General features: G+C 47.9%; 1 protein-coding gene across 1 annotated transcript; it reads left to right on the top strand.

Annotated features, from left to right (window-relative positions):
• The first annotated feature begins 939 nt into the window (after window positions 1-939).
• On the top strand, window positions 940-4,300 carry RTP2 (receptor transporter protein 2). The gene is made up of 2 exons (XM_030328369.1): window positions 940-1,121; window positions 3,784-4,300. Exons 1-2 carry the CDS (start codon window positions 955-957, stop codon window positions 4,298-4,300), a joined length of 684 nt encoding a protein of 227 aa, XP_030184229.1. The 5' UTR covers window positions 940-954.
• The last annotated feature ends 20,598 nt before the right edge of the window (window positions 4,301-24,898 follow it).

The following is a 24,898-nucleotide window of genomic DNA, read 5'->3' as shown; positions in this document are numbered from 1 at the left end:
GAGCTGTGGGTACCCTATTGCCTGGCCTCTTTCAGTAGCAGCTGATGCAGCAGCAGCTTGCAGCACAGAACAACCTTTTTCCTCCAGAAGCTTCTTAGTGCTGCTTGGGACTGGGAGCCGAATATGTGCTTTAACAATTCTATGACTCTATGTATCTGGACTGTTATTCTTGTGCTTTTTTACAGCGTGCTAAACTGCATTCTATCTCACAACTGGCTTGAGATCTTTCTGAGCAAAGGGCATCCTACTTCTGTCCCCACCCCTATGTGTTAGGAGCTCAAGAGTACTGCATTGAGCAGTATGCATTTGAGCAAATGAGTTTGGCATTGGAAAGCCTGGATGTGAATGTAGAATGAGGCGCTGGGAGCTGTGTAAACCTCGGTTTCCTGATCTGGCTGAAGGGGGAACAAATTCCCACCTTGGCCAGCACACAGGTCAAGCAGTTGGTGCTTGGCGCACGGTGAATGATGGTTCCCACACATCAGGGGTGTACGACCTGCAGGCTTTGCACCCCCCCATCCCTTGTTTCTCTTTGGCTCCCTAGGGGGTCACAGTTACCATAGCACACGATGTGCAGAATGCCTGGGAGAGCAGTAGGTGAAGCAGGAGGGTGGAGATCCTGGAAGGCCTGGATAGGTCTGACCCAGGCCTGAGCCTCCCAGCCTGCTCCTTCCACTCGGTGTCACTACCCAGCCCTGCCTCCCAAGCCCAGCTCAGGGCCCTGGAACTCTCTTTTGGGACTTCCCTCCTCCCCAGCCCTGGCTCTTGGCTCCCTGCCCAGCTGCCATGGTAACCACTTCCAGGGTGACAAAGGAGGTTGCTGGGTCCTGTTCCCTCTGGTCCGGTTGATGAGGATTTTCAGACGGCAGAGACGGAACTGCTCTGCACCTACCTGGGCTCCTTCTGTGTTCTCACGCAGGCTGAACGGAAACTTCCATCCCTGCCGACAGGACCATGTGTACCACCAGCCTGACCACTTGCGAGTGGAAGAAAGTCTTCTATGAAAAGATGGAGGTGGCCAAGCCGGCAGACAGCTGGGAACTCATCATGGATCCCAACCTCAAGCTCAACGAGCTGGCCCCTGGCTGGAAGCAGTACCTGGAACAGCATGCCTCGGGCAGGTGAGCGGCCCAGGGAGGAGGGGCCTGTAGGCAGCCCTGGGGGCACCTTCCAAGTGGAGATGGAGAGATCAAATGGAGCCCGGTCCTGGGGTCAGCTCAGGTGAGGGGGCAGAGAAGGACTTCCAGGTGGGTCAGAGAGGCCTGGGTTCTAATCCCAGCTGTACCATTCCCTCCCTGGGTGACCTTAACAAGTTGTGTTCTGTCTTTGGGTCTTGGTTTTCTATAATAAACGAAGAGCTACAATGGCCCTGCAATCTTTGACATTTTAGATGTTTTCACATTTTGTAGTCTCTTAAAGAATGGTGGGGACTGAGAGAGGAGGCCATGAGGTCCGCTGAGAAAACTTTAGTTTAGGATTGGGGCCTGTGCTCCGGTCCTAAGTCTAGTTAGTCAACTCAGTCCAATTTGATCTGAATACAGGAAGTTGGCCAATCAAGACCCTTCCAGCTCTATTGTCTATGGGCCAGAGGCCAAAGGATTTAGCTTTGGGCATGATTTCCCTTAAGACCTTAGAGCCCAGTGTCCTATGCTTTATAGGACCCTCATGACTTCCACAGTGCAAGGAGTTCCATAGGCTCAGGGGACATGTCCATCTGAAACGCACGTGCCTCTCCTTCTAGGGTGTGCTTTGGGATCAGGACCACAGAATGCCCTGCCCAAGCTGCCTCAAGCTCATCTTCAGGGTCTGTGCAGGCCTCTTCCCTGGGTCCACTGATTCAAGGACAGATAATGCCCCTAGACCCCCAGGGAGGCCGACAAGTGATTGTATTTTGGGGTGTGGACACACACACCGGGTTGTTCATGCATGTTTGTACGTGTAACGCCTCAGGTGCAGCATGCCGGTGGAGGTGGAATCAGGAGGCAGGCTGTGGGTAGGGAGCTGCCCATGGGGAGCTAAGACCTGTAAATATGAGACCGGGTCCTGACTCTGTCTCTGACTAGCTGGGTGCACATGGATGGCTCTCTTTCTCTCCGCTTCTGTTTTCATCTCAATAAAATGAAAGGTTGACTAGATGATCCTTATGGTCCCCTTGCGCTAGGTCTGATATTTTGAAATTTAAGGTCTGAGGTGTAGCTTGAGGGAGAGGAAACAGCTCTGGATTGGTTTGATTAAAAAGGTAGAGAAGGAGGAGACGGAAAACATGAAGCTCCTGAGGTGGCCGTTGGGAGGAGTGCAAAGGGCTGGAAACTTGGGTCACGGGCCCAGGGATTAGGGGCTGAGCTGTATGGGCCTGTGGCTCCTCCTTGCCTCAGGTCTCAACTGGTCCTATCCTGGCTGGTGACCTGTGGCTCCCAGGTGGCCTCAGGCAGGCCTTCAGAACTGCCACTCCTGTGCTTATTATGTGCACAGGCTCACTCTCCCTGTAACCTTTGAGATGCATTAATCCTGGTGCCCCACAACTCTGGCCCAGCAGGATGGGGACCCCCTTCTGGGGGTCAGGCTGCTCTGTGGGCCAATCCTGCCTTGAGCTATGCCGGGTACTGTTCTGGGCTTGTGTTGTCGATGGGCTCCAGGCCTCGGGGGCAGGCTTGGCCTCATCTCTACCCCCACCCACCCCCCCCCCCGGCCTGGACTATGTGATGTTTGGCATAAAGTAGGGGCTAGGTGGTATCTGTTGGACTGAATTTGAGTTCCTTGTCAGAGGTCCTTCAGAGCCATTATACAGGGGACCCAGAGAGGGTCAGCAGTAAGGACAGTCAGGGGTCCACGGGACCCCTGACTACAAAGCTGTTGTAACAGGGTCCTCCTGGAAGAGGTTCATCTCAAGGTTGAAAGAAACTGTCCTGGAGGTAATGAGTGTTCCATTACTGAAGGTGTGCAAGCACTGGGTGGGGGCTGAGGCAGTGGGGCTCGGCTAGATGAGTCCCAGACCACTTCCTTCCACAATCTCTGAGGCTGGGACTCTAGGGGGTCCAAGTTTGACGGAGTGGCCTGAATGTAAATGTGCATGTGTGTAGAGGGGGATGCCGACTACGGCCCACTTTTCCAGTGTCTGTTGCAGGGCTGGAGCAGGGTCTAGGGGTTACTCATCAAGGCGTAAGAGAATGTTCTTTGTGACGGTACAGGGACCAAAGTCTCTCAGTCCTCCTGAGAGGACTGAGTCCTCTCAGTCCATCTGCTGGATTCTTGGTGGTTTTTTCTCCCAAGTATTCTTGGTGGTCTATGGTCGGTAGTTAGAAGCATCTCCTTTTCTCTCCACAGCAGGTGAGAGGCATGAGCGAGCCATCTCCGAGTCAGGGGACGTCTGAATGAAAAGAGACTTATTGGACACGATTACTCTGCAATGCACGCATGAAAAATAAGGCCCAGATTTGGGGGGGGGGGGGGATGAGCCCTGTGCAGCGCACAGGTGCATGTCCAGAGTGCATTGGGTTATGCGGAGCTGAGGCCACAGAAGGGCGTGCAGGAGGCAGGCAGGAGAGCCCGCTGGAAGCCAGATAGCTCCAGTGCCAGATTTCTGAAGACACTGCTCCAGGCCCAGCGGGGTTCAGTGGGAGGAGGCAGAGCCTGCCGAGCGCTAAGGAGCCCAGGGGGCAGTGAACAAGCAGCCTCTATCTCTAGGCACAGGCACACAGGGCCCTTCCTTTCCGGGCTCCTCCAGGGCAGGCTGTCACCGGGAGGGAGGCCCACCTTCTGCATCCTTCCCTCCCCTCCCCGCAGGTTCCACTGCTCCTGGTGCTGGCACACCTGGCAGTCGACCCACGTGGTCATCCTCTTCCACATGTACCTGGACCGCGAGCAGCGGGCGGGCTCGGTGCGCATGCGCGTCTTCAAGCAGCTGTGCCACGAGTGCGGCACGGCGCGGCTGGACGAGTCGAGCATGCTGGAGGAGAACATCGAGAGCCTGGTGGACAACCTCATCACCAGCCTGCGCGAGCAGTGCTACGGGGAAGACGGCGGCCAGTACCGCATCCACGTGGCCAGCCGCCCGGACGTGGGTCCGCACCGCAGCGAGTTCTGCGAGGCCTGCCAGGAGGGCGTCGTGCACTGGAAGCCCAGCGAGAAGCTGCTGGAGGAGGAGGCCACCACCTGCACCTTCTCAGGGGCCTGCAAGCCAAGTGCCCAGGAGGGTTCCGGCTACAGCTTCTTCTCGCTTCGCTGGTGCCTCTTCGGGGCCGCCCTCTGCCTGCTCATTGTCTACCTGCAGTTCTCCTTCCGCAGCTCTGCCTTCCTTTAGTGGAGCTGCGCCCGTGGGGTAGGAAGGTTCTGGCTGCAGTTCTTCTGCAGAGTCAACAGGACTCTGGACAGCTCCCTCGGGCCTCAGTTTATTCCTCCATGGAATGGGAGGTTTGCTCTGGGAGATACTTAATGGTCCTGCCATTAAAATGTATAGTGATGGGGGAGGGGGAGAGGGTCTGGGGAGGATTTAGGCCTGGTGGTAGTCAATAAACCCACAGGGAGGTATCTTCTCCCTCCACTTCTTCCACATCCATCCCGACCCCTCCTTTTTGCTTCATTTCCATATCCCACATCCCATTAGGACCCCATTAGGTCCTGTCTTGCCCTGGCTTCATCTCAAGGTCGTCTTCAGCTGCCTCTGACCATCCTGCCACGGTTCTCCTTGGAGAGGGCAGTGACCCCACCCTATGCGCGAATATTCAGTGCATTTTCATTCAGTCCCTCTCCTGGAGAGTCTGCTCCCACTCTTCTGAAAGTTTCAGATTGTTACTTTGGTGCTCGAGCCTGCTTGGCTGGAATCATTTAGAGCTGCACTGTCCAATATGGTGGCCAATATGTAGCTATTTGAATTTAAATTAATTAAAAGGAAATGAAATTCAGAATTCAGTTCCTCAGTTGCACCAGCCACATAGCAAGTGCCCAATAGCCATATGTGGCTAGTGGCTACCATACTGTGCCGTGCAGATATAGCACATCATCATAAAAATTTCTAGACTAGAGCTTGAAGTTACTAGTTAAACGTATGTGGACTCCTAAAAATAAGAGAGGGACACAGGTTTAAAGGTGCAGCAGGAAGCCTTCGGGGGGCAGGGACAGGTAGGCGTGTGGTGTGTTAGAGATACACAAATAAATCTGTAAGCTCTGTGTTGCTGACTGTCAGTTGATTGGAATTTGTGGGTCCTGGTGTTGTCTAAGCTTATTTCCTGGGAAGGAGGACCTGTTGAAATTCACTGCAAGGTGATGGGACGCTCTCTTGGTCTCTCTTGCTCTTGCTGTGTGTGTGTGTGTGTGTGTGTGTGTGTGTGTGTGTGAGTTTGGGGCTTCAAGAATATATTTCTGTGTTTTGAAGGAACATATGAGCTATGGCACCAGTAATTACCCATAATGGAGGGAGATGTTCCTCTGTCATCCTGAATGAAAATACCTTTGTAGGCAATTCTATGGTTCTCCCAGTTACTGTGGCTGGGGAGAGAAGGGGTGTATTAGGCAGATCTGTGGATGTAGATCATTCAGGCGTTGGTGGGGCTGTGTGTCTCCATGCAGGGGAGGTGACAAGCAAGGGGAAGCATGAGCAGTGGAGGCAGACAGTACCTGCAACGGTTATTCGTTGGCAGCCTGCGGACTCCCTGATGAAGAATACAGTAAGATGTGCAAAGGAATGCTATGCCAAGACTTGAGATCTGGGTACCAGTTCAAAGATACAGTGGAATGAGTCGGTAAAAACCCATTACCACCCCTGGGGGGAAAAATGGCATGAAGTATATTCTATGGTTAAAAGCTGTATTCTGTCCATTTGCATCCATAAGTCAACATTCATTTACTCTAGCCCATTTGATTAGCCTGTCCTAAGTTCCAGGATCACAAAGGTAATCAGGCACAATGCCTGACCTGCAGGGCCAGTGTTGCGTGCTAGTCAATGCTGTGCTAGAAAGGGGACAACCTAATCATACCTCAGGAGTGGTTTCTTGGAAGAGGAGTCGTTCACCCATGATGTCTTGAAGGATATATGGAAGTTGTCAGGAGGTCAAGGTTAGGGCTGGCAGGCAGCTCAGTTCATCCCAGTTGGAGTGAAAATGGAAGTCCCCAGATGCAAAGCTCATTTCATGTTCAGGAAGCAGGAAGCGACCAAGTACCAGAAGAAGCCAGGAGGATGGAGCATGAGAGGAACCTGGGAGCAGGGGCCAGGAATAGGTGGAAAAGCAAAGTAGGCTGGACTTGGGTGAAGGTGGTTTTCTCGGCTCAGGTAAGGAGTGAGGCAGGAGCATTTTGATTTATGGTGAATATTTTATTGTCAGTTTCAAAACTTGTCTTTGAAAGAGAGCAAAAAGGTAATGCTGAACAGCAATCCTACTCCTAGTGCCTTCTAGAAACCTTTGAATGCCTGCAGATGTTGTAGCTCGCAACACCTGTGTATGAGAGGAAGCGTTCAGTCTTCCCTCACTCTAGTGTTCATCCAGCCTTCTCTCTTGCCTCAGCAGCTGAGAATAGTCTCAGCTTTCACTTCAGGGATCAGAATGGATGATCTCTTCAAGTGTTCTGCGGGCAATGAGAATCTGGGCTGCAAATCACAAAACTATTAACTTCAGTCAAGGAACACAGAAAGCTTGTTTATTCAATACCGAAATCAGGTCAACTAACTATTTAATAATCCCTGAAAGTGGGCAATCTGTTTCTGGTCCCAGTTGTTCACGTATGTTGAATTCAACTGAGGGCAGTTACAGTGCAAATGATTTTCCTTTTTTGCTTTTTTGTTCCTTTTTATTTCTGCAATCAAATACATCACTTCCTTAAAGATTTAAATATACATCTGTCCATATCCATTACATATCGTAGATGCATGAAGTAAGAATAAATGCGTCAAATAGAATAAAATACGTAAAACTTTTCATGGTGCGTGTGTGTTCATATATCAAAGTGCTTATATAAAGGATGAGAAAGAGAAGAGCAGTCACAGACATCTGAGGGCTGGTCTGGCTGCCACGGTTACGTTGTGGTGGTCAATTCACATACCAACCTCAGACCAGACCCCTCTGGGACGATGCTGGATCCAGGCAAGCACAGGACCACTCCATAATCGTCTCCGACTACAAATGGAAGCATGAACATTGTCCAAACCACACAACATCACCAAAATGGCCCCTATTGTGACCAATATGAGTGGTCGCTATTTCTTTGCCAGTCATACCTTCTGTCCTTCCAGGTAAGACTAAAGGCACTCCATCATAGAATTATCCCCACTTTCTGATAATATCCACTCCAGAGCACAGCCCATTTACATGAACCTTCCCCTCCCCGCCCTCCCCCGCCCACCCCCCTCCCCACACATGTCCCAATGCTATAGAGTGTCTTTTCTAATACCCTCTTCCTGAGATTCCTCAGGGTTCCTAAGTGCATCCTCCTTCTTTGCAATGAGTCTAAACACCTAACTTTGTTCAGTAACACGAGTGTTCCTCGTGGTCTTTGGCTGAAGGAAACTGACAAGGAGGTTATATAGCCCTTCTTCCAGTGTCCATGAGGCTTCCAGATGTCTCAGTGAACTACAAATAAATAAATAAATAAATAAATGCAGAAAGATTTTCTCTGACTGTGAGATATTTAACTGAGAAAACCAAACAGTTGACCAAGTGAAATAAAAGTCAAGAATTAAGAAATTTTAAAAGCGTGTTTCTAAATCTGAGGATAGAAATGAAATAAACATATTTGCATTTATTTGCAAATTAAGGAATGCAACCCCACGTAAAAATTATTTCCGTTTTAATGCTTTTTAATCCTTTAACGATTTATTTGATAGTATTGCTAGGTTTTTAAAAAATCAGTTTCCCATGAAAAGTTAAACAACAAATGTCTATTCTAGTATTCATTATCTTTGCGGTTTTAGAAAATGTATTTTTACCCATATTCTTACATCTATTTCAGGGAAGTTACATAAGCCATTAATTCCTTTGGTAGAATGGGGAGAAATTTCACATACCCTCTTCCCTGCCAACTTGGATTTTCAGTTTTGTTAGAATGAGCTAGTATTTTATAACTAAATTAAGAAAATGCTTTATGGCTTACATGGTTTCTTTAGAGAATTATATTAGACACATGCATTATGTTTCATAATATTAATTTAGGAATTGACTTTTACATTTTACAAATTTATTTCTCCCACCATCTCCATACCAGCCCACTCCACTTTAGAGGTCTTTATTTTGGTTTATTTTCTTCCTTTCATTTGAAGTGCTTTTGTGAGTAATATTTTCAGAGAAGGTCTGTGCTTGGTTTGGCTGTCTGAGATTTCTGTTGTTCTTATTTCCCCAAAATAGCTTGGCCAAATACTGTATTCTGTGATCACAATCCTTTTATTTTATTTATTTTATTTTATTTTATTTTATTTTATTTTATATTTTCCCCTCTCAAAACTTGGTAGGCATTACTGCAATGTCTTCTGGAATTTATTGAGACAAAAAAAAATTGTTATCAGCCTAATATTTCTTTTCTTTTAAATTGCCTGATATAATGTAAATGTGTATGTGTGTATATATGCACAATAGTTTCACAATTCTGGTAAAAATATAATCTAGAGAGTTTCTAAGGTTTTGCTTGTTTCATTTTGTCTACTTTTTAAAAAAATTTAAACATTTTTATTTACTTTTATTTTTTTTGTTTTTTTTTTATTTTTATTTTTTCAACGTTTATTTATTTTTGGGACAGAGAGAGACAGAGCATGAACGGGGGAGGGGCAGAGAGAGAGGGAGACACAGAATCGGAAACAGGCTCCAGGCTCTGAGCCATCAGCCCAGAGCCCGACGCGGGGCTCCAACTCACAGACCGCGAGATCGTGACCTGGCTGAAGTCGGACGCTTAACCGACTGCGCCACCCAGGCGCCCCATTTTTATTTATTTTTGAAAGAGACAGAGCACAAGTGGGGGAGGGGCAGAGAGAGAGGGAGACACAGAATCCGAAGCAGGCTCCAGGCTCCGAGCTGTCAGCACAGAGCCCGACGTGGGGCTCGAACCCAGAAACTGTGAGATCATGACCTGAGCTGAAGTCAGACGCTCAACCGACTGAGCCGCCCAGGTACCCCCATTTTGTCTACTTTTTTTTACAAAAATGTTTTTAATGCTTATTTATTTTTGAGAGACGCAGGGTGCAAGGAGGCGAAGGGCAGAGAGAGGGAGACACAGAATCTGAGGCGCACTCCAGGCTGTGAGCTGTCAGCACATTGCCTGCCTCGGGGCTTGAACCCATGAACTGCGAGGTATTACCTGAGCCAAAGTCAGACGCGTAACTGACTGAGCCACCTAGGCGCCCTGCTTTTGTTTTATTTCTTGCAGTAACGTCGTCCACAGAGGAGAGGGAGGCATTTATTCTAATTCTAATTCTTTAGGTCGTCTTCATGTGTTTGAACTACAATTTTTCATACCCGTAATGACTTCTTTGCTGACGTTTACAGCGGGGGGATGGGGAGTGTTCTGTTAGAGATCGTGCCATGTCTCTTTGAATTATTTGGTCTCAGACAAAGGGAGAAGAAAAATGCCTTATTTCACGCAAGTTTTGTTTACTAGAAGAGAGGTCTTGTTGCCCATCGGGTGGTGGGAGGGAGCCTCCCTCAGACGCAGCCGCCCCGCATGGCCGTAGGAGCATAGCAAAACAATTCTCTGCATTTTGCCGTAGATCAAGTCACAGGATCATTCTCTCTCTGGCTGGCATGAATACCTTGTTAGCAGTTGACTTTATTAGGCAGTGTCCCCTTGCTTTACATTTCTGCAAATTCAGTACAAAATGAGTGCAGTGACCAGATGTTCCTGCGAAGGGAGCTGGTGTGGTTCCAGAGGTCGGGTGGAGATTTGCCGCCATCGACTGTCATTGCACGCCTTCATCTCTAGCCTTGCCTTTCTCCAAGCCTGGCGGGATGAGTTCATGCTCTTCTCCTAAGGGAGGTGGTCTTTTCCTCTCATTCCTGAGGTGAACTTTTGTTTGCATATGGAGATCCAGACTGGTCCACCTTCGGTCTCATTGGGCTTGCCACCATATCATACATATATCTCTCAGCATGCTGGGAATGCAACATTTGTGGTTCCCAATAAACGCAGCTCTCTCCCTCCTTTGCATTAGATCATGCCAACAAGGAATTTGGAAAGTTAGGAAGGTTTGGAAAATAGGTGCGTTGGCCAAAGCACCCCACCTTGAACCTGAAGCTACTATTTCTACCTTGCATGTTAAAATCTACTCCTGTAAATTAACTTGAATCTTCACTAGATCACGATAGTTGTAAATAAAGAACCTATATAGATTTGGATACATATTAGGTGATATTTCAGGAATTATTATTTTTTTAACCAGTACATTGTATTCGTGTGTCTCCAGTCCTTCAAAGAGTTCCTTTCTTAGCTGTGGCCGTAGTTCTGTCCTAAAATCCTCTGTCCCCTTTTCCGCAGTAATAGGATCTTAGCGGGGCACACGTCTCACAGAGTACAGGGTCTCACCCGAGACCCCTTTGCAGGTAAGTATGACTATGTGACTGAGTCCTGGTCAATTGGCTGTAAGTTACACGGAAGTTACAGGCGAAAAGCTTTGCGGAAACTTCCTTAAACGACAGTGTTTAGGTTCCTTCTGGCTACTTAACAGAAACTTTGTGGCATAAAACCACAGTAACCATTTTGTTATCTTTCACCGGCTGCTGAGGGTCAGAAAGGACTCAACTGAGGACTTGGGATTCCCTGTGCTTTGTGTCTCCTGCGGTTGCAGTCGGTTGCTGGAGCTGAAGCATGTAGGTCTGGCTGGGTAACTTTTTTTTTATATAGTCCTGGGTCTCCTCCATGCGGGCTATTGGGCTTTCTCGAAGCAGGGTCACCTCAGAAAGGGCCAGAGCAGACTGCCCTGATAGCTGAAGGCATCGAGAATGAGTATCCCAGGGGCGCCTGGGTGGTTCAGTCTATTAAGCATGTGACTCTTGATTTCAGCTCAGGTCATAGTCTCACGGTTTGCGAGATCGAGCCCCATGTCTGGCTCAGAGCCTGATTGGTATTCTCTCTCTCTCTCTCTCTCTCTCTCTCTCTCTGTCTCTCTCTGCCCCTCCCTCCCCCCACTTGCACTCACTCTTTCTCTCGAAATAAATAAATAAACTTAAAAACAAAAAGAATGGGTATCCCAGTGAAGAAAGCAAAAGTTAGAACTTCTTTTATGACTTCGCTCGGCAATCGCACAGTATCAGTGCACCATATCCAAATGAGAACATTCACAAAATCTGCCCAGTTACAAAGAGATGGGGCAGGGACCTCACCTTTCAACAGGAGTTTGTCAAAGGCACATCTTAAAACATACAGAGAGGGAGCTACTGTTGGAGCCATCTTTGAGAACTGCAGCCTTTCACAGGCAATAACCGTGTGTCTCCTTTGCTCTCCTCATTTTATCCTTGTTTCAATCCTGCCGCCTCGACTCAGGTGCTGCCATCTTTGGTCGTGAGGCCCAAACCACACGCGGCACAGGAACAGGTAGAAGTTACCCAGTGGCTAATATCACCAAGTGCCTTATCAGCATGGATCATCAACCTGGAATTTTATGCAAGAGAAAAAATAGATGTCTTAGTTCTTAAAGCCACCGGCTGCTATTTTGAGTGTTTGGTCACTGGAGCTGAGCCTGTCCACCACGAACACATCAGGCTTGCCTCCCGATTCATTGGTCGGTACGTTGGAGCCTCAGTCACGTAGCACTAGGGGCTGTTCCCCAAACACACCGTGTATTTCTGCGGTCCCTGGTCTCCAGCACACTGATCTCCAAGACTTCAATTCTCTGGTGCTTATTCGTCCCCAATGGCTGGCTTACTCCCTTCAAGTCCAACAACAAGTGCCATCTCTGAAGACACTGTCTCAGATGCCTAGAGACAAAATTAAGGACACCATCCAGCACATTCCCACAACGTGTTTCTTTTTTTTTTTTCTTTTAGAGAGAGAGAGAGAGAGAGAGAGAGAGAGAGTGAGAGAAAACAGGGGCAAGGGGCAGAGGGAGAAAGAGAACGAATCCCAAGCAGGCTCGATGTGAGCCTGGAGTCCGGCAACGCAGGGCTCGATCCCACAACCCTGGGATCATGACCTGAGCCAAAATCAAGAGCGGGATACTGAACTGGCTGAGCCTCCCAGGCACCCCCCACAACCTGTTTCTTGAACCTATGCATAACAAATCCATACTATCTTGGATGACGGCTATTAGCGTATCTCTGAATCACCTGCTGCACTGTGAATTTCTTGAGCTTGAGAAGTGTTTTACCTTTATCTTTCCTGGTCCTCCTGTTTGGCCATTTTCCAGGGCACCAACCTCAGTGTCTCATTAAGTTTCGATAGTTTTGTTCTATGAATCCCTATTTACTATCTCCATGATGATAGGAAAGAATTTTGCATTCATAATTTTGTGTTTATTTTTTTAATTTTTTTTTTTCAACGTTTATTTATTTTTGGGACAGAGAGAGACAGAGCACGAACGGGGGAGGGGCAGAGAGAGAGGGAGACACAGAACCGGAAGCAGACTCCAGGCTCCGAGCCATCAGCCCAGAGCCCGACGCGGGGCTCGAACTCCCGGACCGCGAGATCGTGACCTGGCTGAAGTCGGACGCTTAACCGACTGCGCCACCCAGGCGCCCCCTGTGTTTATTTTTTAAAGAGGCCTCTCCCTCTGGATTCACTTCTTTCTGTGAAATAAGAAGTTGGAAATGTTCTCTGAGGAGTGAGTGACTGATAGAAGGAGATGTGCCCACATGTACTACAGACACATGGGACAGGATCAGCAGTCTGAGAGAGACTAAAGAGTGTGGCCATCTTAGGGACTGGTAGGCACAAGCATTTTCTGGAGGGTGAAGCATTCATGGGAACCAGACCTGAAGAAGTTGAAACCACATTCCCGAGAACCTCAAAAACATGCATAAGGAGCGTGGACTTTTTTCAGAAGGCAGTGATTTGCATTTGGAGTTTTGAAGGGAGAAAGTTATATCATCAGATGTGTCTTTAGAAGTTGAATCAGGTGAAGTGTGTAGAATATATGCGAAGGAACTGGGTTGGGGTTTGGGAGAGAGAGTCAACAATGGAAGACCAGTCAGGAAGTTGTTAAAATAGTTCACAAGAGGCGTAATATGGTCTTGAATTAGAGTGATGGCCCATTATGACAGCAGTGGTGAGAAACAGAAAAGAAAAACATATTAAAGATTTCACAAGATGTGATTAGTTAAATATATGCCATCAAAAAAGAAAGGGAGATGGGGCCCCTGTGTGGCTCAGTCAGTTGAGAGTCTGACTCTTGGTCTTGGCTCAGGTGGTGATCTCACAGTTTGTGGGTTCAAGCCCTGTGTCGGGCTTTGCGATGACAGCACGGGGCCTGCTTGGGATTTTCTCTCCCTCTCTCTGGACGCCCCCCCCCCCCGAACTCATCCTCTCTCTCTCTTTCTCTTTCTCTCCCAATAAATAAATAAACTCTAAAAAAATCAATTAATTAATCAATAAAGGAAAAGGAGAGAAATATGGTAAGAGAAGAAGTAAATTTAGACATCATTAGTGTAAATATGATCATTGAAGACATTGATTGACACTCGGGTCAGCATCCATTCAGTATCAGCTTTCTGTGAGCATTTCATGTGTTCCAGACAATCTTCTAGGCAGACCAAGATGGGAGGGCATTGACTCTGCTGTTGAGGAAAACCCTTTTGCAAGGAGCCAGACATGCAAACAAAGCATTGCTAGACAATGAGGTAATTGCTACAGTGAAACAAAACAAAACAACACACAGATAGTTGTCTTGCCTCAGAATTATTTAGATGTAGGGGTCTGCCCCTTTGGGTTATGGGTTCTAGAAGGACCAGGGCATATGTGGTTTGCATCGGTCCCCTGGAACTGCCAAGAGTAAATCTGTGCAGAAATGCCCAATCTCTTTTAAAGAAGAAAACGGGACTTTGGAAGGATCTGGAAGACACAGTTTTAGATGGGCATGGAATCTGAAGACTAAAGGGGACGAGAAGGTTATGGTGTGCACTCGTTGCTGGCTACAACTCATCCCATCTCTCCTTGGATCTAAGAACACAGCTTTCCTGCTACGCTAGTCCTCTTGTTAGGAACCCAAAGCTGACTGCGTTCCTCTGTGACCCCTGCTGTCACATGTCGCTCAGCCGAAGGGTTTATTTTTTGCCAAGGCATGGCCTTGGCTCCTCAGTGTACCAGGAAGTTTTTATGACTAGGAAGTGCCGAGCCAGGGTAAGAGGGAGACAGCAAATGAAACAGACGGTGGTATAAACAGGTTGCAAGCTAAGTGGATTTCCCATAATGCTGTTGGAAGAAGGAAACCCTAAGACTCTTCACATTTATGTTTCAGCGTTCCGATAAATACCCACCTGCCACCAGTTCACTGTGTGGTTTGGCCAGATCGTTGCACTCCTCTGGGCTCCCATCAACACACTCACCTACCATGGCCTACCGCCATCCTAGGCCTGGTTTCCAGTCTCGCCAACTGATACATGTGTGGGCACTGAGGAACTTACCAGGGAAGAAAATTCCACTGTGTACGTAAGTGGGATTTAGTTGATCAAGATGTGTCTGTCTGAAGGGGTCTTGCAGTAGCGACCAAGTTGTAAGAGGGGATGCTACAGCCCCTTGGGAGAATCCACCCTTTGGAAGAAAACGTCTGGAAGGACAAGGCTGACTCTGTAATGCAGCCTGCGGTTTGGAGGGGGAGGGGCGGTCCAGGTCCAGAGAGTGGCTGTGAGTTGAATCCTGCTCTGTCTGGTTCCCTCAGAGCTGTGGGAAAGGAGAGCCTTCGTTAGTCTCTTAGTTCCCTGTGGCTGCTGGATCAAATTGCCACAAGCTGGTGGCCTCAGACAGCAGAAACACGGTTCTGGAGGGCAGAGGTCTGGAAGCAAAGGGTCAGGCCACGATTCCTCCATAAACTTGAGGGTCCCGTTCTTTCTTGCCTCTTCCAGCTTCTGGTAGCTGAAGGCGCTCCTGACCTCGTGGCCCCATCCCTCCAGTCTACGCCTCTCTTTCACATGGCCTTCTTCCCTGTGTCTCCTCCTTTGTCTCTCACTGGCTTTGGATCTAGGGCCAGCCAGATAATCCAGGATGATCTTGGACATCCTGGATGATCATCGACATCCTTAATTACATCTGCAGAGATCCCTCCCACCCCCCTTTTTTTTTCAAATAAGGTCACATTCACAGGTTTGGGGGCTTAGGATGTGGACATATTCTTGTAAGGGCTACCATTCAACCCCCTATGAACACTGCTGTTTCTACAGCCGGGGGCCAAGTTGTTTAATAGCGTAGACTCCTGGCTGCTAAAACAGCAGCGAGACCCTCTGAGAGGACGGAATACAGAGGAGAGAAAGGAGATGAGAGGGGAGCATTGGCTCCCTGGGGCAGCAAGGCCTGCTGTTTGGTGCTCCATGAGGCTGCGTGGCAGTGGGAGAGCAGCAACCTGGAATTCCCAGGGGTCCAGGCGGAGTGCAACGCACGTGGGCCATGGTGCAAGGTAGCGCGTCTCAGACCGAGGTTTATGACTCAGAGTGAGTCACACAGTTTTAATGGGTCGTGACGAGCATCAAAGACAAAAGAGATAGAAAAGAAGGGAAAATGCCCGAGTTTATTACAAGTATTGAAGGGAAGTATTGTTTGGAGAAATGTGTGCGGGGGTATATGTATGCACCGGATTATGATGTAAAATGTTTTCCTTATGTTGGTTGCAGTCAAAAGTTTGAACGCCACTGGTGTAAGAGCCCTGGGCACGGCAGTTTGGGGCATCATGGAGGGAGCAGTGGTCCAGGGAAGTGTCCTTGGCTCTGGGCATAACATTGGGAATGAGGGGTCTTGCCACTCACCGCAGTGAGTGATGGTGTGGATAGCCGCAAGAGGGAGCATTCAACATGTGTGAGATATCCCTGGGGGCCTCCCCCTTCTGAAGGGAACTTGCAAAGGGACTCACAAGCAGGTGAAAAGGCGATTATGAGACGGGCTATAACTGGGACATTAACTGCGAGGACAGTTCATGTGGCTGGAGGGCATTCAGATGACATATGGGAGGACGGTTGGTATTAGATCTGTGGTTTCCAAACTTCGTTTTCCCTTCAAGCCTTGTGTTGCTATAAAACTTTGTGGCCGAATCGTGTGCAGTGGCACAGAATCCCCGCGACACGCCTTTCCCCTGTCCCGGCAGTCCCCAAGGCCCATGTACATCCAGCCCTTGGCCTAATTTGGAAAGCTTGTAATGACTAACACTGGCTTGGAAGACGCTTCTGGCCCCTTCTAGTGTGAATTCTTTGATTCTATGGCTCGGACAAAATTCTGTATCATTTACCAGATCGTGACTTCTTTTTGAAGCCAAGGATTGAATGTTGGTCATCTCTGAATCCCCCCCACAGTGCCTGGCACAAAGTGTTCAATTATAGAGTGTTTGAAGAAAGTGGTTCTTTTTTGCCTCCTTCTTTGCAATTCTGGGACCCACACACAGTGCTCTCCGCAAAGTGGGTGCTCTTAAAACGTTGGAGGACTAAATAAATAAAGGAATGACTAAAATCCTGCCCTGAAACTGTAGAGAAAGCTGTCGTGTACCAGTGGAGCCAGCAGAGAGCAGAAGAGCTCAGTTTAACGACAGCTTCCTCCCCCGGAGAGCTGAAGCAGCCAGGCGCAGCCAGAGCAGGGAGAAGCAGATCGGTTTGTTTTATGGGGATTAGGAAACGCACAACCAGAAAAGGATAGAGACACAAAGCGTGAAGGCCTGATACATTAATCTCCAAAGCTTTCTCTATAGGGTAACAGTCTTATCAGGAAATGGGGTTTTGCTTCAGGCTAACTTCAGGTTCGTGGAGAACAGGGCAGGAGTTGCCAATGCTTATAATATGACTTCAACCACGTAGGTGGAAGAGATTCAAGGAACTTCGCAGTGCACTTGTATCATGGCAAGGAGACAGAACTAAGAATCAGGGGTTGTGACTCTGATACCACTTATGTGACCTTGAGAGAGACCCTTCTCCTGACATCAGTTTTTCCATATGTCAGTGGAGGGGTAGGAGTGGATGATTTGAGGGCCCTGGTCTGTGGATGGGTCCAGTTCTGGCTCCAGTTCTGCTCCTGCCCTCAACTCTCGGGGTGATGTCGGGAAAGCCAATGAAGCAGGTGCTTTAGCCCTGGGCAAGGCAAAGCCACACCTCCACGCCCAATGTGCTCAGGAGCTGCCCAGTCAAAGTGGGGTGGGGGGCAGTTGAAAAGGAGAGGTGGAGTTGACTGAGTAGAGAGGGTACGAGCCAGAGAATAAATGAGAAGATGTGAGAGAAGGTACACAGGGGCGAGAGCAAGGAGAGGAGAAGAGAAAGGGAAGAAAACAGAGAAGGGACAGAGTGGAGTGAGATAAGGGAGGGACAAGTGGTGGGCAGTGGTTTACGATTCCATCATTTAATGGAATGAAGCTCTTAAAAGACATAAGCCTATGCATCAGAACCTTTGCAGTTGGGACCCCCGCACCTGTGCTTTTAAAATAAGTCCTAGGCAGTCGTGATGTGAATCCAGGGTTAAGAATCATCAGTCTCTACGAATACTTGTAATTTTGAATGTGAGGAAGCGGGAGCAGCTGTCCACAGGGCATCTCTGTGTTTCTACAGCCCCTACCACTCCGTTTCAAAGGTCTTAGGATCAACCTGCAGAGGAGCTTCTGTCTGTTCCGCTCTATTCCAGGGGACAGGGCTCTTGACTTCTCGCCTCACTCCTCAGACCGGGTCCTCTGCTGCTGATGGCACTGGGAAGGCTCACGGAAGATCCCAGACTTAACACCTTGCTTTAGGAGGCAAGTAGGTAAAGAGAACTGAGACACGTCCCCTGGGCGGCACAGTGGGGCAGAGCTCAGTTCCATTTCATTTCAGTGGGGAGCCCAGAGCAGAAGTCACAGATCAACAAGTGGGATGCTTCTGGAGAGACCGATGGACCCACAAAGAGAAAGGGAAACTGAGAAGAGAATTAGGAGCCATGTTTCCTTATTTATCTCTAGTGGGAGAGGCAATGCTGGAGTGGCAGAAAGAGTTCTGACATCAGCCCATCTCCACACTCCATAACCTGGGCCCTCCGTTCCCTTGTCCGGTTGATACTAATGCACTCAATCAAACGTGGAACGCCACACAGACAGGAGCCGGCGTTGTTATTCGCTTCTATTGTTGTACCACGGACATATGCCCACTTCGGTGGTTATGGATGTGTCCTCCCTAGGCCTTCCAAAAGAGGTAAAAGCTCTTAAATTCTCAGTGACCATATTAGCACTTTCACGTTATGACTTGAGTTAGTTCTTAGCATGTAGGAACAATCACACTGAGTGGTGTTTAAAGGTTTTCCTTTCTGAAGCTCCGAGATGACTAAGGGATCAATGGATGTGTGCTCTTGAGAGTACCCGCAGTCTAGGGTTTGGGGGGGGGTCATATGATACTATCATCAGTTATGGGAGGTTCATGATGTTTGTCCTACCTGCAGAATCCACAGAGACCTCACACGGAAGGAGAGAGAAATTTGTCTTCAACCCAGCCATTATTTTTTATGGATTTCTCTGTGCTTCGTATTTTTATGGTCTCCGAGGAGGATATAAACGCAGCTGAGACAAAGTTTCTGCTCTTCTTATGGACTTCCAAGGAACAGAAACATAAAGTGACCTGTGAAGGTCTCTTCCAGGAGCACAAAAGACACAGTTTGGGGCACAGGAGAAGGTGATATTGATTCTAAAAGACTCTTTTAAAAAAATTTTTTTTAAGTTTATTCATTTTTGAGCGAGAGACAGAGCATGAGCAGGGGGAGGGGCAGACACACACACACACACACACACACACACACACAGAATGCAAAGCAGGCTCCAGGCTCTGAGCTGTCAGCACAGAGCCCGACGTGGGGCTCCAACTCACGAGCCGCGAGATCATGACCTGAGCTGAAGTTGAACGCTTAACCGACTGAGCCACCCAGGCGCCCCTAAAAGACTCTTTTAACCATCTTAGAATAAGCTGTCTGATCTTAACCGTCAGAGATGAATCAAAGGCGTTCCAGGTGGAGGGAGGGCCATGCACATAAAAATGGGTGCAGGAAGGAGCACCTGGGTGGCTCGGTCGGTTAAGTGTCTGACTTCGGTCATGATCTCCGATTCATGAGTTTGAAGCCAGCATCAGGCTTTCTGCAGTCATTTGGCAAGAAGTCTACATACTCACCATAGCCTCAAAACCATCCCCAAAATCACACACCAAGTCTGCCCTCTATTGGGTGCATCACTTACTCCAAATTGATCTCCTCCCAACTTAAGTCAAACCTTTAGCCTAAAAGACAATTTGATAAATTGCTCACGTTTGAATTCACACTAAAGTGTTAATAGCTACTGAGTTTTAATGTCTGTCTCCAAGGAAAAGTATACAAAAGAAAAGAGACTTCTTTTTTTTTTTTTAAATATATATATATTTTTAACATTGGTTCATTTTTGAAGGACAGAGAGAGACAGAGTGCAATTGGGGAAGGGGCAGAGAGAGAGAGGGAGACACAGAATTCGAAGCAGGCTCCAGGCTCCGAGCTGTCAGCACGGAGCCCCATGCAGGGCTCAAACTCACAGACCGCAAGATCGTGATCTGAGCCCAAGTCGGCCCGCCCAACCGACTGAGCCACCCAGGCGCCCCAAAAACGAGACTACTTTCTAACAGATGGATTTCAGCACCCACCTACCACATTTTTGTGGAAGAGATCTTCCAGGACCTTCCAATCACACATCCCCAGTGTGAGGAAGGCCTCTCTCCTTTGTCAGATCAGAGGATCAGCAGGGATACTCGGGTCCCAAAGCCTGACTCCTTAATATCACCTCTTGGCGTAGGACTGGCTGTGTTCATCTGAGCGACAACAGCAAAAACGGGTCCTTATTTTTTATCATGTTTTATGGGTTACCAAGCACCTTCACTTACAATGCGTGAGCCGGTTCTTAGATCATATTTTAGCAAAAGCATGGATTATCAGGCCCATTTGAAGCAGGAGAAAACTGGGCACTTAAGTCTAGGGCCTCAGACATCTAAGCCAGCGCTCTTTCTGCCATTCCATGTTGCTTCCTCCACTGCCTGAAATTCTCACTGTCTTCCGACTGGTAAATCGAATGGTTTCCCTTTGCAAAATGTCCCAGAAGTCTTGTCAGAAATCCACTTCCTGTGGTCTCAGGAATTTTGGGATTTTAAGGCATTTTAGGGAATGTCTGCATCAGTCTTCTGGAGTTACCAATTGTTCTTCCCGTTTCCTTAACTCGATATCCAAACAAACCATCAGCTCTACTTCAGGATGGCCTTCACACCTAATCAGTTCCCACTTCATGGCTACTCCCAGCCCAGCTCCAACCCCCGTCTTCTCTGGCCTGACTTAGTCTAGGGAATAAGGTCCCCAATAACAAACACAAACCACCTTCTCTTCCATGGAGTAGTGGCTGGGTGTTGGCTCTAGGAGGCCTGGGAGGAATGAAATGCCTTTATGCTAAGCCAGCCAGTTGGGCCGCTGGTGTTTAAGGGACAATGTGTCTCTTTCCTTCTGGCTCCTCTTTTTCTCTTAACTGGTTCTTAGACTCCTCACTTGCCTCTCTGCTTTCACTCTTGCCCTCCTACTGTTAATTTGCCACTTAGCAGAAGGCATTACTTTTAAAATATCAAATCAGGCCAGTCCCTTAGTCAACCGCCCCCCTTCCTAATCCCCGTGGTTTCTTTAATAGAGCCTTTAAGGCTGTAAGTGATCTGGGTCCTGCATGCCTTGCTGGCCTCATCTAGTCCTCTCTGGTTCACCTGCTCTGTTCTCGTTCCCTTGCCTTGTTGCTCACGTTTGAATGTACTAAGCATGCTTCTACCCCAGGGCCTTTCCACTGACTGTCCTTCCACCGACAAAGAAATGTCTTTATGCAAATATTTGCGTGGTTAGTTCCCTCACTTCCTTCCCATAGCTGCTTAAACAGTTCCTCCTCAGAAGGGTGGTCCCCTAGCCATCATACTTTGCTTGAATCCTTATCAATTTGAACACACAATTAATTAATTAATTAATTAATTAATTAATGTGGTTATGTTTTGTCTCCTGCAGTGGGACTTAGTCTATCTAGTTCACTGCTGAATCATTGGCCTCTCAAGCGGTGCAGATTCTCAGTACTTACTCGTAAAAAGAATCTGAGTGAATCAATTGTACAGGTGGAGAAACTGAGGTCCGGCGTGGAAGGGCTGGTTAGTAGCAGAAGCACGACTGAAGAGCAATTTTCTCTAACAGGCCTGTGAAATATCCATTGCACTGGCCTCCTTCTTCATATTACAAAAAAGCCCGATTCTTTTCCCGTATAAAGTCCTCATTTTCAGAAGGAAATAGCATTTTCATATTACAAGTATAGTCTAGTTTGCCCCTTACTCCTCAAACTTAAACTCTTTGATCATCAGGGCTGGGTGGGAACCACAAAAGTTACCTATCAAGCCTTTTATCTTGCAGAAGAGAAAAGCCAGACCAGAGAGGAAGCTGGATTGTGGTCGAAGGGGAATTAGAACCTAGGTCTCTCAACTGCCAGTACAGACGCTTTCTAATTCCCTCCAGTGCTCGGTGTTGAACATCTGTATCTGCTCACAATTTTACTTGTTCTCATTAAGATGAGCCTCTACGCCTCATTTTCGCAGGTAATCACCCTCAAACGTACATTTCACAGGGTGGTGGGAATCCGTGTACCTAGCGCTGTGAACGAGGCCCGGATGCCTTCTACAGACACCTGTATCCTGGCTGCAGGCCGCTCAACCAGATATCTCTGGCATCATAAGGATAGGGGGCGGGAGAGTGAAAATTTCTAACATGGAGTAGTAGCACCGTCCCTCTGACCTTGCCACTTCCTGGCTGTGTGCCTTTGTGCAAGGCGCTTATGCTCTCAGGACTTCAGTATTCTTCCTTGGGAGATGAGGCTAGCCGGCCCTCAAGTGCAGAGGAGGAAGTACTTTGTAAAGCACAGAAGGCTGCATACAGATGAGGGAGAAGTGATTCCTGGCGACCAAGGTCTGAAATAGCTCCCCACCGTAACCACAAACCTCTCCCGCTCCCAGCCTTTGGAACTTGGGAGAGAAGCCCTGGGGGGTTAGCTGCAGAGAGCTTAGGTTGGGGAGGTGTGAGGTACCTTTGTGCTAAATCAACCTTTATGCTAAACTTAGCCATGGGGGGTTTAAGGAAGAATTCCTCTGCCCTTTGGTCCTGCCTCCGGCTTCTCCTGTGGTTCTTAGATGCCTAACAATGCAAGGATTATAAAAACAAAACAAAACAAAACAAACCCCAGAAGTCACCTCTTCACAGCCCCAGTACTTCAGGAGAGGTGTGAAGGAAGCAACCCAGACCTCACTATTCCCAAGTACAGTACTTAAATAGCTAGAGATCTTGATTATTTGTCCTGAGAAGCAGCTAAGAAGGAGGGAGCCGCACAGGGAAGGAAAGACTAGAGCAGAGGCTGGGATGGAAGTTCCGCCAGGCCAGGTGGGGTAGGAAGGGAGGAAGTGCCACAAAGAGAGAAGGAGCCAGATCAAACCAGGCTGAAGTCAGACAACAACTGAGGAGAGGGAGGAACAACAAAGAGGAATGAAGAGAGGGGGTGCAGAGAGAAGGCAAAAAGATAGAATGAGAAAGATCCTGGAGGGAAATTCAGAGAAAAGTTAGGCAAAAGGAGAAAGAAGAATGAGGAGTGTGGGTAAAGGAAGAGAATAAGGTTAGGGGAGGGGAGGGGAGGAGCAGGGGTCTGGGGAGGGAGGTCCAAGAGGCCCCAGAGCACAGAGCCAGGGAGTGGGACTGCTATTTGTTCTTGGGCTGGCTGTTCTTACGGGACAACTCTCCTTCTCTACTCAGTGGGGCCGCCAAGGGCCAAGTCTTGGCTGGAGGAGATGCGAGGTTCTTTCCTGGGAATGCCTGTGGATAGTTGGGCGGATATAATTAGATTCTGCGTCTCCTGTCAGGGACCAAGGAGGTTACAGGATATATAGAGAAAATAACATGTAGTACTAGGTTGGGTTCCTCTGGCCCAGATTCATTGCTCTCCCAGACTATTCCAACAAATGTGAGTGACTTTGTAATGCCCCATTTATGGTTAGCCTTGCCTGGACATGCCAAACCCGGAAGCTCTAACACTCCTTGCTGTGCGTTCTCTCATAGCCTTGGTTAACAGACACAAAAGGAAATGGTGACAGTTCTCCAAGCCATTCAGGACACCTCTCGACCCCTCCTGCCTCTCAACATTGTGGTTATGGCCTAAGCATTGAGAATATATTCAAGATGCATGGCTGGTGACAGGATTGGCCAAGTTCTCTGCTTCACTTGGTTTCTGGAGACATGCAATATCTTTTAAGCTTTTTGTGAGCTTGAAGGCCATAAAATGCCAGTCCTTAAAGAGCCTGCAGAGATCATCTGGTCCATGCCAAGGCTTTAGCTTATCCTTCCTTGATACACATTATTTTATTTTATTTTATTTTATTTTATTTTTTAAATATTTATGTATTTTTGAAAGAGAGAGAGAGAGACAGAGTTTAAGTGCGGGAGGAGCAGAGAGAGAGGGAGACACAGAATCCGAAGCGGGCTCCAGGCTCTGAGCTGGCGGCACAGAGCCAGACGCGGGGCTAACTCACGAACTAAAAGATCATGACCTGAGCAGAAGTAGGACGCTTGACCGACAGAACCACATAGGCACCCTGATAACACATTATTTAGGAAAAAAAAAAAAAAAAACTGTTGAGACTCCGATTTGGACACCAAACATCTAACCAGACAACAGAATTCTAGGACTGCATTTCTTACCCTTCCTTTTTGTGTGTGGGGAGCAGGGGAGTACTGGATCTAACCAAGGGTCTGTTGATTCTTTGCTCACATAGACAAACAATAATGGTAACATTTGTTCGGGTGGTTCTTGGACTTTTGCATGTCCAGACTGGGGGGTTCCTGACCTAAAACTGCTCCTACTGGCCAGGAATCCGACAGATAATTTAGAGTTGAGTGAAAGGAACTTCAGTCTTGAAATGTGGAGGTCTTGCCCTGATCCAGCTGTGCAATATATGGGCCAGAGCACTTTACTACCCATTATTAGACTCAGTGGCTTCAAGCTCTGAGCTTTAGTAGATGGTTTCTGAATCACTTTCCAGCTCCAAGTTTCTAGGCACCAAAATGAAATCAGTTTCAGTTTTTTTTTTAATTTTTGGTACTTTTTGTCACAGTAGAAAGGCAAGTAGACCGGAAATCTCTCAGCTACTGAGAAAGAGGGACATGGAGAGTGAGGCTAAGGTATCTATCTCCTCTAGTACAGGGATAAGTGAAGTGCTGTTAGAACCCATCTCACCTTGACCGACAAGACTTTTTACAGAGATAATGGAGAAAGAATGATTCACTCCTAATATCCACATTCCATTCGCAAATCTGCTTTTGGAAGAATGATTCTGAATCCCCACTTCTCACACACACACACTTTTGCATTTGTCTGGCCCTCTTAAAATGTTTGAGTATGGTGAGAGAGCTGTCTGCGTACATTCTGCAGCTGTGCATGATGGAGCATTTGTCTCCTCCAAGGCTGAGTGTTTGAGTGTGTGTGTGATTTAGTGTATACATGGGCATGTGTATGAGTGAAATCATGGAATGTGTATGTGAGCAGCAGTGACTGAATATAAAGGTGGTATAGATAGTGTGGCAAGTGTAAAATCATGTGGACCTGTGGGTGTGCAGGATTATTATTATTATTATTATTTTTTAAGTAAGCCACTTTGGATTGTGTAGCCTCCTCTTACTTCTGTGATTGATTTCACGAGGGTAATGGTGCGTAAAAGCGCTGGTGAGATCTGGGGGCGCCTCCTAGTCTGACGTCAGAGAGAGAGTTTAAAAGGGGGGGAGCCGGTGGAGAGAA

Source organism: Lynx canadensis, chromosome C2 (assembly GCF_007474595.2).
Source record: "Lynx canadensis isolate LIC74 chromosome C2, mLynCan4.pri.v2, whole genome shotgun sequence".
NCBI lineage: Eukaryota > Metazoa > Chordata > Mammalia > Carnivora > Felidae > Lynx > Lynx canadensis.
Note: the sequence above shows the minus strand (reverse complement) of the source record. Positions and strands in the feature narration are given on the sequence as shown.